Source organism: Babylonia areolata, chromosome 4, assembly GCF_041734735.1.
Source record: "Babylonia areolata isolate BAREFJ2019XMU chromosome 4, ASM4173473v1, whole genome shotgun sequence".
Lineage (NCBI taxonomy): Eukaryota > Metazoa > Mollusca > Gastropoda > Neogastropoda > Buccinidae > Babylonia > Babylonia areolata.
The window spans coordinates 31,320,461-31,335,460 of NC_134879.1; the positions used below are offsets into that span (position 1 = coordinate 31,320,461).

Genomic DNA, 15,000 nt, shown 5'->3' on the forward strand with positions numbered 1-15,000 from the left:
TGTACAGCTGGCATCACTCACTGATAGTTGCATCTTGGCCACTCTCTTGATTGCTCCCTTTATTTTCTATCAAATCGTCCTATAAATGTTCATCACTGTCTTTTCCTTCAAATTTATGCTTCAATTCTTTCTGAGCATCAGCTAAAGAAAGAAATCTTGGTTGATTTAGTTCGTCACGATCGCATGTCTTGTCCGACATTTTGTTGAGCGAGCGAGGAGAGAAGTCAGGCAAACACTTGGACAGTGACCCAACCAAAACATTCAAATAAAGGACTGCTTCATGACGTAGATGGGGTTTCTAGCTATGAATAGAATCTAGAAAGATTCCCCAGGCTAAAGCTACCACTATTTTTGTCAACAAAGTGAATGCAAACCAGGGAAAAGTCAGAATATTTCGATGACGAGTTATCTTGTCATTGTGGCAGCGAAGCATACATGCTGGCCATGACGAGTTATCTCTTTATATAGGCAGCCTAGGGGTTAGATCAGCGGTAAATGAGACATTGACATCACCTCAGACATACCATAACATTAATCTGCACAAACCAGTCTACAACAGACTGACTGAAACTGAAAGAAATGATTGATTCAATTTTTCTTTAATGTTCATTCCAGATAATTCAGTATCCACATAATAACACCATTTAAACCTTTTTTTTTCATATATATCAAGATTATTTAAGAAATTATTTTAAATAGGCAGTAAAGGAGACATTGACACTGAATGAAAAAAAAGAAAATTAATTTGTTAAAGTTTACCACACAGAGACACAGACACAGACACACACACACACACACTCACACACACACACACACACACACACACACACAACAGAACATAGAGTTATAACACTGATTCACTTTGAGTCAAAAATCATCCATAAAAGGCAAGAAGAAAATAACAATAAAATCGCACTGACCAGTGCATGCTCCTACATCCATGCATACACTCCCCTCTTCTCTATCCTCCCACCCCATACACATACACATGTGCACATATATGATTTCTTGTGTGCACACTTGCACACAAATATACACATGCAAACACACATGATCTTCTTTCTCTCAACTCTGTGAAGAGTCACTGGGGCACCATATAGAAGAACTGTTCACCAGATTCCTGCAGGTTTGTTGTTTGTGTGTCAAAGCTTGGGTCTCTGCACGGCTGCTCAGCCGAGCACAAAATCCACCTCTTTAGTTTCCGAGCAGCGTCTAGCGTCTGGGGTCAAACTTTTTTTAATGCCAGACTTTCCCACCACACTCTGCATTGGCCGGCGCATTCACCGCGCGCGGTATTTCTGGCCCCGCGTGCCAAACCTGGACACTGCCTTCTTTGTTTCACTTGGCCCCGCAGCCCCTGCCCCACTTTTCTCACGCTTCCATAGCATCCACACATTTCCTGCAGCGATTACACTCACCCTGCTCTACATGCCCCTGCTGCTTGCACTCACCATGCTACAGTGTGTTCATTTAAACACTTGTTGTGCTGACAAGAAAAAATCTACAACTCAAAAGGGTGGGCTGATCTGCATGCAGGCATGCTAAATGTTTTGGTGATTTTTACGATTTCATTGTAATAAGCGTATGTTTTCTTAGAGAGGGATTTAAATTTTACGATTTTTGCAATCATGTTTCTGCTTGACCTTCTCTTCTCTTTCTTCATGCATGTTTCAACCGTTGCCGCAACAGTTGCTATGTAAGAAAATATATTGTGTTTGGAGTCAATGGAAAGCTCATTTTGCATTCTTTGTAGAAACCCACTTCTTTTGTCGTTATTTCCAATCCATCCGGGAAGATGATGCGCGAAAGAAACAAAGCAGATTTACCGCTGAACAAGCGTACAGCGAGTGCCGCTGGCACGGCCTGTTTGTCAGCCACGTTTATTTATATCCATGCCCTACTTCCTGGGTTCATGAACTTTCGCTGGGCCAACTAAAGTGCCAGCACTGAACATCCGTGTCTGCAAATGGTTTTTCCCATCCCACATAGTTTTCTTTTCATAACTGATGTCAGCAGATCTTCATAAGGTCCACTGTGCTGCTTGATGGTTTGGTGCACTTGCTCACTGGTGATATGATCAGTGTATCTGATGTTTATTAACATGCAATAACACTTCACTTTTCAGTTCCGCCCTGGTGATGGTCGACAGATGGTATGGTCAATATCACCTCAAGCTGTGACCGATCTGGTATGGTCTGTAATCTTTTCTTTCATGATGCGGCATGTCACTGGCAAGTCAAATGTGGCAGAGACCATCCCTATCCATATCATATTTTCTTGCTGGGTTTACTTCCCAGATGCGGAAGGTAGTGCAGAGCTATATGTTGACCAGTAGCAAGCACCACACATACATACACACAAAAATGAACCCAGGCATATAGTCCATATGCATGCTCATACACATGCATGAGTGCTATGTGCACCCCCACTCCCCACCCCCACATACACACACACAGACACAACTGATAGACACACACAAAGACCAATGCATGCACGCACGTGCGCGCGCGCGCACACACACACACACACACACACACACACACACAGACACAACTGATAGACACACACAAAGACCAATGCATGCACACACAAAGTACTTATCATCTTACGCTTTTTCTCCATCCTCCCCCTCATGTTCTTCATCTTCGTTCTCTGCTCCCAGAGGGCTGAGGGTCATGGGGTTGAACATGTTGTACGGTTCTCCTAGAATGCCTGTCCTGTAACAAAATCATGGAGTTGAACATGTTGTACGGTTCTCCTAGAATGCCTGTCCTGTAACAAAATCATGGAGTTGAACATGTTGTACGGTTCTCCTAGAATGCCTGTCCTGTAACAAAATCATGGGACTGAACATGTACGGTTCTCCTAGAATGCCTGTCCTGTAACAAAATCATGGGACTGAACATGTACGGTTCTCCTAGAATGCCTGTCCTGTAACAAAATCATGGAGCTGAACATGTACTGTTCTCCTAGATTGCCTCTCCTGTAACAAAATCATGGGACTGAAAATGTACTGTTCTCCTAGATTGCCTGTCCTGTAACAAAATCATGGAGTTGAACATGTACTGTTCTCCTAGAATGCCTGTCCTGTAACAAAATCATGGAGCTGAACATGTACTGTTCTCCTAGAATGCCTGTCCTGTAACAAAATCTTGGGACTGAACATGCATGGTTTTCCTAGAATGCCTGTCCTGTGACTAAATCATGGAGTTGAACATGTACTGTTCTCCTAGAATGCTTGTCCTGTAACAAAATCATGGGACTGAACATGCATGGTTCTCCTAGAATGCCTGTCCTGTAACTAAATCAATATGTACTTATTTTACCAGATGCTTTTGTCTGTTTAGTTTTTGTTTTGTTTTTGTGTTGTTGTTTTTACATTGCAAGCCAAAAACAAATAAAAAATCAACAAGCATATCAAGCAATAACAGTAATCTTGTGGTTGTTTATTTCATATCACACATCCAAACAATTTCCCTCCCACTGTGACTTTGATCTTCAGTCAAGATAACTTGTGAAACCAGAATAATATTACAAATCATCTGACAAATGATTCCATGCACACGCACACACACACACACACACACACACACACACACACACATGTACACACAAACACACACACACACACATGTACACACACACACACCACCACCACCACCAGACATCACTTGGTGTATCTTCAGTTGAACTGAAATAACCCTTTAAAATTTTTGTCTCTGTTGTTAAAATACTAATTTCCACCAGCTGCCATGGTGTACTGTTTAGGGTTGCAGACTGACAACTAGGAAGATGCAGGTTCAGTTTCCATCAGAAGTGGGCTTTTTTTTGGCCTGAGGCCAAATCCTGCCCAGAACTGAGTGTGCTATGGGTTCAAATGGGAAGACTGGGACCAGCAGTTGAGGGTGATCCACTTCATGAATGATTATTTAGGACTGTTACTATAATTTCCTGACCAACACCAAACGCCAGGATATATTATGAGAGTACAGCCTTTTCAATTTGTCCTAAACCTAAATAGACCAGCAGAGCAGCATCTTCATCACCCCCATCACCATTCATCATGGTCAAAATAAGAAAACAAAATGTTCCAAAATCTGGGGCACACAAAAAAAGAGAAACAAACAAAAAAGAACAAACTTCCTTCTCATGAATACAATACTTACTTGAATGTCTTCACATCAATGAGCAAGTCTCTGAAACGTTCCTCAACCAAGTTCTCAGAGTCTTCTTCCTCTGGTTCAAAACTCCTTTGAAAGGAAAATAAAAACAAAGGCACGATTGGCTCAAAACTGTTGCCATAACAATAAAAACATAATCAACGTTGTTTCTACATACAGGAAGTCACGTTTACGTCATTGTACAAAAATACAGGTTATGTGCATGCTTTCACACATATATATATATGCATATATATATGTGAAAGCATGCACATAACTTGTATTTATGTACAAAGACACAAATGTGACTTCCTGTATGTAGAAACAATGTTGTTTGTATATATATATATATCGGGTGTTTCTCTGTCACTGAGAAAATACTTGTCAAAAAGTGGTTCACGTTTTTTTGGGACACCCGATATGTGTGCATCTCATGTGATGTTTTCCAACATGAAAAGTGTCTTTGTACATAAACAGGTTATGTACACACACACACACACACACACACACACACACACACACACACACACACACACACACACATGCAGATGGTTCTTCAAAGGAAATCTGAAAGAGGCTGTGGAAGTGGAGTATCTGATGTTCAGTGGAAGGCTGTACCAGATGGTTGGACCCTGAAAGGAAAGACAGCTGACAGAAGGATTTAGTTCTGACGGATGTGACACAAACACTTTGATTATCAATAGATAAATGGAATTTCGAAATGGGGTGTGTAATGTTCTCATATTGAATTATGTCCATTATTGTTAGTTCCCTTTAACTAAGAATTAGAGGTCACGTGATGAACCGGAAGCAGCCGGTCGTAATTCGGGCAGACAGCATGACACTCCATTATGTTGAAATAAATACTAAAAACATCTAAACAAAGAGACTTCGAGTGTATGTGTACTCTACATTTGGCGACGAGTGAGTAACCGAACACCGCGCAATGGGAGAAAACGAACAAAATGCAGCAGCAGCAGTCAGAACTGTTGCAAACATCTCCGTGCCGTCCGTGTCTCCGTTCAACCCACATGGTGATGTTGCTAGCGTGTTTCAGCGTTGGGAAAGATGGCTTAGAAGCTTCGAACTTTTTGCTGACGCTTCAGGATGCACTGACGGAAGACAGAAGAGACAACTTTTGCTTCACTGTGCAGGTACAGAAACCCAAGAAATATTTTTCACGTTCGACCCACAACCGCCAGAGTATGAACAGGCAGCAGAAGCACTGACGAACTATTTCAAACCGGCAAAGAATCTCCCGTACCTCCGTCACATGTTTCGTCAAGCAAAGCAGGGTGACAATGAAAGTGTAGCACAGTATGTTACCCGACTTCGTCAACTAGCCAAGGACTGTGACTTTGGCGATGGCACAGCCGACTTCATACATGACCAAGTGATAGACAAGTGTGCTTCTGACAAACTCCGTACTAGGCTACTAGCAGAAAAAGACTTGACACTGGAAAAATGTCTGTCCTTAGCCGCTTCCAAAGAACTGTCAGAACAACAGTCCCAGTTGATAGCAGGTGAAAGAGAAAACGTGTTTGCAGTCAGACAAAGTAGTGGGAGAGGCAGAGTTGACAGAAACACTGACAGTAGCAAATACAGAGGTAGTAGAGGTGCAAACAGTAACTCTAGTAGCAGTGTGAGTACCCACTCAAGTATCAAGTGTGGCCGACGCGGACGTGCAGGACATAAATCTTCTGAGTGTAAATGTTCACAAAACGTGACTTGCTGGAATTGCAATTTGAAAGGCCATTTTGCTGCCCAATGCCGCAAACCAAAACGAGAAACAACTGAAGGCCAACGAGGTCAGCGACAAAACAGAGGACGAGCTGGAAGGAAAAACCGTGGTCGACTTCACTTTGTGGAGGAACAACAACAACAGTCATTATACTCGGAACAACAACCATCATCGGACTCGGATGAATACGTCTTCGCAGTTGAGCCAACCCCCAATGAGGTAACAGTACTGATTGAGGATGAACCCATTAACATGATCGTGGACAGTGGCGCGTCGGTCAACATTCTCAACTCTACAGCAGCTGCCAAACTGAAGCAACGAGGTGCCGAATTCGAGGAATGCAAGCGTACACTATACCCCTATGGGTCACCACCGATAACAGCCAAGAAAATGGTGAAAGCAGAAATCCAAGTCGCAGGAAAACAACCAGTCACAGCTGAGTTCTTAGTCATTCCGGGCTCTCAACCGCCGCTGCTAGGACGACAGACGTCAGAAGAGCTTGGGATCCTGCAAATTGACGTGAACTTCATCCAGAAAGACATTCTGAGCAAGTATCCTGGTATCACTGAAGGCATAGGCAACCTCAAAAACGTTGAAGTGACAATACATGTAGACAAAAGTGTACCCCCTGTTGCTAGAAAACACTCGCGAGTACCGTTCCATCTCAGAAGCCAAGTGGAGAAAGAGCTTGAAAAACTTGAAAAGGAGGATGTCATAGAAAAAGTGTCAGACTCATCGACAGAATGGGTTTCAAGAATAGTGACTGTACCGAAGCCAAAGAAACCAGCCGAGATACGACTCTGCGTAGACATGAGAGACGCAAACAAGACAATCATGAGGACACGTCATGTCACACCAACGATCGAGGAGCTGGTCACCGACTTACACGGCGCAACAGTTTTCAGCAAGATCGATTTGAGATCGGGCTACCATCAACTGACACTCAAACCTGAATCCCGGGGAATCACAACGTTCTCTACACACTGTGGACTATACCGTTACAAACGTCTCAGTTTTGGCATAAATTCAGCCGCAGAGATCTTCCAACACACCATACAAACTGTGATAGCTGATGTAGCAGGTAGTCGCAACGTCAGTGATGACATCATAGTTTTTGGCAAAGACGCTGAAGAACATGATAGAAATCTGCACAAGCTACTCACCACTCTCCATCAAGCTGGGCTGACCGTGAACAGTTCCAAGTGCCAGTTCAGAAAGAAGGAGATCGAGTTCTACGGATTCATCTTCAGTGCCGACGGACTCAGACCTGACCCAGCCAAGGTCGCCGCGCTCAAGGACGCCGCAGAACCTCAGAACAGCTCCGAACTCCGTTCGTTTCTTGGAATGGCGCAGTACAGTGCTAGGTTCATTCCGAACTTTGCAACCATCACAGAGCCTCTCCGTCGTCTCACCAGACAAGACGTGCCGTGGAGCTGGGGCGAAGAAGAAGCTAGAGCTCTGTGTGCCGTGAAACAAGCACTGTGTGAGTCAGCAACCCTGGTGTACTTCGACACCAGCAAGAAAACTGAGATACTGGTGGACGCCAGCCCTGTGGGCATCGCCGCTCTTCTTTCTCAAGAAAACAAGCCAGTATGCTACGCCAGCCGGGCCCTGAGTGAAGTAGAACAGCGCTACTCTCAAACAGAGCGAGAAGCGCTAGCCATCGTATGGGCCTGTGAACATTTTGACATCTATGTTCGTGGCAGCAGCTTCACAGTGGTCACCGATCACAAACCCCTAACCACCATCTGGAGCAAGCCGTCACCCCCCGCCAGAATTCAAAGATGGGCCATGCGACTTCAACCCTACAAAATGGAGGTCGTGTACAAGCCAGGCAAGGACAATCCGGCAGACTACCTTTCAAGACATCCAATCCCTGGCACCGTCTCATCCAGAGAGGAGAAAGCAGCGGAAGAATTCGTACAGTTCGTCACCGACACGAACACCCCAGTCGCCATCACTACAGAAGACATCCGGAGAGCAACCACAGGTGATCCCACACTGGTGAAGATCATGGAGTTGGTCCGAACAGGCCGATGGCACACATGCCCACCAGACATGCAGGCGGAAACATTCAGAGCATTCCGCAACGTCAAAGACAGTTTGAGCATCAATGCTGAGCAAGACATCTTACTCCAGGGAATACTAGTGGTCATTCCGAGTGCGCTACAAGACAAAGTCATCAAGTTAGCTCATGAAGGTCACCAAGGTATCAACAAGACCAAGGCGCTCCTACGCTCAAAGGTATGGTTTCCAAACATGACTACAAAAGCTGAGAAGGCCATTCGCGAATGTATTCCATGCCAAGCAAACACCAACAGGAGAAACATGGAGCCACTTGCCATGTCTGAACTCCCCCCAGGACCCTGGCAGCATCTCAGTATGGACTTTTGCGGACCATTACCAAGTGGCGAGAGCCTTCTGGTAATCCAAGACGAATACTCCCGGTATCCAGTCGTCGAAATCGTTCGCAAGACAACCATTGACTCCATCATTCCAGTCGTGGACAAAATTTTTGCCGAGTTCAGTTTCCCAAAAGTAATCAAAACAGACAATGGACCACAGTTCCGATCCGCTACATGGAAAAACTTTCTGACACAGTGTGGCGTCAAGCATCGCAAGATCACACCCTTGTGGCCAAGATCAAACTCGCAAGCAGAGACGTTCAACAAACCGCTTCTGAAGTCAATTCGTTCTGCCAAAATCCAACACAAGAACTGGAAACAGGACATGTATGTGTTTCTTCGCATGTACAGATGCACACCACACGCAACTACCTGTTTCTCGCCGTACTACCTGATGTTCGGACGAGAACCGAGAACCAAGATGCCACAGCTGCACAAACCATCGAGCAGCCCAGTCGACAAAGAGCTACAACAGCGAGATGGTGATGCCAAGAAAAGGATGAAGATTGCTGCTGACCGTCGTCATCACGCCAAGCCCAGCAGAATCTCCGCAGGAGATAAGGTCCTGGTTCGTCAGGCCAAGCAGGACAAGTTCTCCACTCCCTTCTGGCCTAAGCCGCTCGTTGTCACAGCGAGCAAGGGCTCTATGGTCACTGCCCTCAAACCCGATGGCTCTACAGTGACCCGCAACGCTGCGATGTTCCGGAGGCTTCCTGACACGACACAGCCCGCGATGCAGGAGGACGAGGCCCTCACCGAGGATGAGGACATCCCCAGCGACGACGTCATCGCCGCAAGAGCAGCCGTCGCAGAGGACATCATCACCAGCAACGGCAGTCGCATCAAAACCCCACCCCGCAGACTTCCCAGTTCCCCGCCCGTGGCCATACAGACTGAGAATTTAGTGCCACATCCCAGCCCCATGCCCCAGTCAAATTCCAAACATATTCCCCAGTCACTCCCCAGTCCAAAGCAGCCGAAACCCAAACCCCAGTCGCAACCCCAACCCCAACCCCAACTCCGCAGGAGCAGTAGAAATGTCCGCAAACCAGGACACTTGCAGGACTATGTGCTAGATCAGTAACCGTCATGGACTATCGCTCCAGCATCACTACCATCAGCAGTACCCATATACACCTGGCCGCTGATAACATTGGATTTACCTGGTCATCAAATTCTGTGTTCTTCATTGTGGTGCATAGTTAGCTAGGTATAACCCTAGAAAGGCCCTACTGGCTCGGTTTACCTAGACCATAACTCCAGTATAGTTGTGGAGTTATAGAGTAGGCGCAATTTTTTTTTTTTTTTAATTTATCATTTAGATCACTCTTTTCATGCAAATAGGTGGAGGAGAAGCTGATAATCATTACGCATTACAGGCAAACAAAATAATGAACCTGGTGATTCCTGTTATTATCATGCACTTCAACAAAATAATACTTTGCACCAGTAAACACTAGATTAGTGTACATGTATTTGATTATGTTGGTTTGTTTGATGAGCAATGGAACTTGACTCAATGCTGAATCTATTGGACTATGCCAAGAAGGCTTCGTTTCATTTTGACATGGCTACGGAGACTGTTTCCAAAGATAAACCTTTCTTTAATTTTAACTTCAAGTTCAAACGTTGATTCATATTATTTTTGGACTGAGTGTGATAATTCATTTCATGTTTAAAATAACTGAATCCTATCATTTATAAAAGTCTCTTGATCAAAGTTTCAATGTTGTTAAAGCAGGAGCTTGTTTAAGCAGGAGCTTGTTTTCTTTTTCTAAGTCAATTCAATTTAAATTTAAATCATATATTATGTAAAGTTTTCATTCAATGTTGGGAGGGATGTAATGTTCTCATATTGAATTATGTCCATTATTGTTAGTTCCCTTTAACTAAGAATTAGAGGTCACGTGATGAACCGGAAGCAGCCGGTCGTAATTCGGGCAGACAGCATGACACTCCATTATGTTGAAATAAATACTAAAAACATCTAAACAAAGAGACTTCGAGTGTATGTGTACTCTACAGGGTGTATTAATGAAGAATATCAGAGAGGTAATTCAAGGCCAGTGCCAGTGAGAGACGAGAAGCTGCCTGAAGAGACTTTGTAGGAAACGCTGGACTGGAGCATGACTTACGATGCCGACATGGCTCCTCCCTTCTTGAACAGCCAGTTGGCCTCCTCCTTTGGAGAGGGCAGAATGGACACGATGGCTGGAGAACGCTGACTGCAGCAGAAGGAAATGCATGGTAGGTTACTCCTGTGTTGCAACATGTAGTGTGCCTGTAGGTAAAGTGTCACCCTGTCTCTGAAACCTCCCCTTCTCTTTCAACCCCCCCCCCTCCCCTCCCCTTAACCCTTCTTTTCCATTTCTTACATCCTGGTGTCTCCAACAGGGAGTGGGTGTTATAGTGTGTAGTGGTTAGACAAAAAGTTGCCAGAACCTTTTACATGACTATCAGGGCAGTGAATTCATATCCACTGTGTCTTGGGATTGGCACAGGAAGGTGGGGCCCAATCCTATCCTTCCGCCGTTTTAACCCTCCCCCGACTGAAATCAGGTACCCATTCACACCTGGGTGGAGTGAGGAAAATGGGAGTCAAGTGCCTTTCCCAAGGACACAACACCATGTTGAAACAGGGGGCCTCGAACCCTGATCACTGGTGGACAGCAGGTCAGAAGTCCAGTCTACAACCGACTTCGCTTCAGCATCTCCAGTGTACAGTGTCCCTGCAGTGTTATCTACACAACCAACCCATCTCAGATACTTTCGCTTCTCCCCCACCCGCCCCCCACTTCCCCTCTCCTCTTGCTTTTCTTACCGAATTCTTATCGCTGTCTTTATCGGTGACAAGGTACAGGGTACATAAACATGTTATGAACTCTTGATGAGAAACTGCTGACATGATAAAAAGGCAACATATTTTTCATATCAATGTGTTGGCATTATGCATGAGTGCTATTGTCTTCTTTACCCGCAACAGGATACAATAACACTTTATCGCCTCTAAAAGTGATATCATTGAAATGCTTGCTAAGATAAAGAGATGATTTTTTTTTTCTTTTTTTAGTCAAAAGCATAGGCATTGCATATGACTGTTCATTGTTGTCTATATCCATAACAGGACACAATAACATTATATTATCTCTAAAAGAGAAATTGTTAACATGTTTGCAGATTAAAAAAAAAGTGACATATTTGTAAAATCAAATCAAATTAAATCTAAAAAAAAATTAAACAATGCATTGCATCAAAAGAAGAACACATTTGATCATGCTCCAAAGTTTCAGTATGTACTCAGTTCATAACAAATATCTACCAAATACAATATAGGCTCACATAATGTATGCCATGGCCAGTGAAATAAATTGTATAGATACCAAAGTGAAGATAAATAAATAAAACTAAAACAAAATAAAGGGGAGAAAACAAATTATATATGAAATAATAACATATTATGTGCACATCACCAATAAATACTCAATTCAATAATCATACGTAGCTAAGAATTACATTCATCTACACATACAGCACAAGCACAATACTTTATCTAACTTACAATGTATTTCTTTTTTCTCTTTTTTTTTTTTTTTCTTGGCACAGTTCAGTTTTAGTCATATAAAACTCTGTGTGTGTGTGTGTGTGTGTGTGTGTGTGTGTGTGTGTGTGTGTGTGTGTGTGTGTGTGTGTGTGCATGTGTGTGTATATACATATATACACATGACTGAATGTGTGTGTGTATGTGTGCATACATCTATGTGTTGCATTTGACTCGTACACACACACACACACACATGCACACACACACACAGAGCAACAACTGAAATAAAAATGGTGATCATATGTACTTACTTGATTATCGACTTGATAGGTGGTCGTTTCCTAGAAAGAAAAAAAAACCCCATTACCTTTATCTTGTTCACCAAAGGAAATGAGCAATTCTGCACCTTCTAAATAAACAAAATTAAAAATCCATGCAAGTGTAGAGCCTACATACATGATAGAAGTTATGTACACTGTGGGTTGATGAACAAGGAAATCAGTAGACACACAAACACTAATACACACACATGCACACGCTCACACATCTACACATATTTGCACATAGGCACACACAGAAAAAAACTTGCTCACAGAAGCATTCATATGCATATGCACACGCACACGCTCACCTGTACACAGGTTTATACACACAATGACTCCCACACACAGGCATACACATGCATATGTACATGTGTACTCACACACAGGCACACACAAAAACACTCACGCACACAAGCATTTATATGCACACACACACACACACACACACACACACCATACAAAATCACACACAGAAACATGTATCTGCACATGCACACACTCAACACACACACACACACACACACACACACACACACACACACACACACACACAATTACACACATATGTATGCATTCATCTACCAAATTTATGCATCAAAAGAGACGGAACCCCAGGAAAACACTTCACTTTCCAGGATGTCACACTACTGGCCTAATTCTGCAGGAAAGATCAAACACATTATCCCCAATGAATTGTAAAACTGACAAAGAAAGTGAAAGGTTGCACTGCACTCTAATGATGCATTCTCACTGGGGAAAGCACCCCAGATTTCACTCAGAGAAATCTGTTGTGACCACATAAAAAAAGAATTAATACAATGCCATTTTTCCACCACTCAGTTACAGACTCGGCTGAAGCTTAGATAGGGTCAAAAGATCGTTTAGAATTAGCTCCACAGTTAGGTAAATTAGCTCTGATCAAAAGATCAGCAAAAGGCCTTGCGGCCTAAGTTTAAGCTAAAATACTATACAATACTATACAAAATGTATTTAAAAAGAAGTTGATACACTGCCATTCAAATGTATTTAAAAAGAAGCTAATGCATTGCCATTCAAATGCATTTGAAAAGAAGTTACTACATTGCCATTCAAATGTATCTAAAAAGAATTAAAGAACTGCCATTCAAATGTATTTAAAAAGAAGCTAATAGTATACACTGCCATTCAAAAGTAATAAAATGTATTATTATTTGTGCTTGAAATTAACCTCTCAGCTGATACAGATGGGTTTTTTTTTGTCAGTGGTGGCTTTAAACATTTTAAAAAGAAACAAACACATTGTCATTCAAATGTATTAAAATGCATTATTACTTATGGTTGAAATTAACCCCTAAGCTGATGCTGAGGGGTTAGCTTGTCAGTGAAGAGGTCACAGTCACTGTGATAGAATTAAGATTTCAGGTCAGGATGTCAATTACCGTTCTTTATTTTGACTTCTTCCTTCTCAGGTGTATTACTTTTGTTCAGTAAAAATCACTGATGTAGGATAAGGACAAACATTACTGACAACCAAACAAACACTTGAAACAGACAGCATTAAGTGCTGAATGTAACTTCCAGTAGTTTTATAAGGGGCTTATGGGTACCAGTTGTGTTGACAAGATAACAAGTCAACAGAAATGTTTGAACCCTTACTCTGGTATTTATTTATTTATTTTATTTTATTTTATTTTGTCTATTTATTTATTTATCTTTTTTTTTTTCAAGGCCTGACTAAGCACATTGGGTTATGCTGCTGGTCAGGAATCTGCTTGGCAGATGTTGTGTAGCGTATATGGATTTGACCGAGCGCAGTGACGCCTCCTTGATACTGATACTGATACTGGTGTCTGTATTTGTTTCTTTTGTTTTGTTTTTTGTTGCTCCATCATCTACACCCTTTCAGTGGCATTACTCCCATGCCGCTCATTCCCAGTCCCCCATGCACAGCTTCACTCAGGTTCATCTGCCGGCAGTCCACAGGGAACCATCAATGTTAGGTCACCTGGAGGCCACACACCAAAGGAGACCCTGCACTGCTGCCGAGTCACTTCGGTGGTGTTCGATAGTGCCTGTTCTGATTTAACATAATTAAGAACCACCTACTATGCCCCCTACTAATGACAATAATGGCTTAGTCATGAGTCAGACTGAGTGAATGTCTCCTCGAGAGTAGAGACCGCTACCAAGTCCCTCCAACGGCAGTCCACCATAAATCTGCCAACACTGAAGACCCCGACAAGACTCACCTCAAGCATGGAAGTGAAAGCACCATGAGGGCAGGGCATGAAAGGCCACGTAATTTGGGGCTTATTTTTATACTGGTGATGAAGAAGGAGGAGGAGGAGGAGGAGGAGGATGACGATGCTGCTATGGAAAACATATAGGTTTGGGACTACGTGACAAGGCTGTACTATTCGCTTCCTGTTATAATGATATCCCAGCATCAACCAGGCCCAAGAGATACAGACACTTGCAGTGTTGGTCAGAAAAATAGAGCAACACAGCCAAAGACGCATCTGTGAAGTGGATGATACTATACTGTATGGTTCCAGTCTTCCCATTTAAGCCCATAGCACACTCAACTCTGGATAGGAGCCAGCCACAGGCCCAAACCAAACCCTCCGCTGGGTTTTGAACCTGTGTCCTTGCAGCCATCAGTCTGCGATGCTCACCACTTTGCCACGGTGGTGTCCGTTTAATTTCATGTGTGAAACAGTCTCCTAGTGCAGTCGATACAAAACACGACAAATGACACCACTCAAAAGTACACAAGAGGCGCTTCTTGCATTTCAAATTCAAGCCACACTGATTCCATTTCACCAAGGGTCAGCGGTCAAGTGGATAAAAT

At 43.2% G+C, this 15,000-nt stretch overlaps 1 protein-coding gene across 1 annotated transcript in view; it reads right to left on the minus strand.

Moving 5' to 3' along the window:
• The window catches only part of LOC143281058 (protein phosphatase 1 regulatory subunit 36-like), a 33,053-nt gene that overhangs the window by 3,634 nt on the left and 14,419 nt on the right, over window positions 1–15,000 (minus strand). The window contains exons 12-15 of the mRNA XM_076585970.1: window positions 12,159–12,188; window positions 10,442–10,531; window positions 4,167–4,250; window positions 2,610–2,717 (exon numbers count right to left, since the gene is read on the minus strand). Coding sequence (XP_076442085.1) covers window positions 2,610–2,717; window positions 4,167–4,250; window positions 10,442–10,531; window positions 12,159–12,188 — 312 coding nt within the window. The remainder of the gene's footprint in view (window positions 1–2,609; window positions 2,718–4,166; window positions 4,251–10,441; window positions 10,532–12,158; window positions 12,189–15,000) is intronic.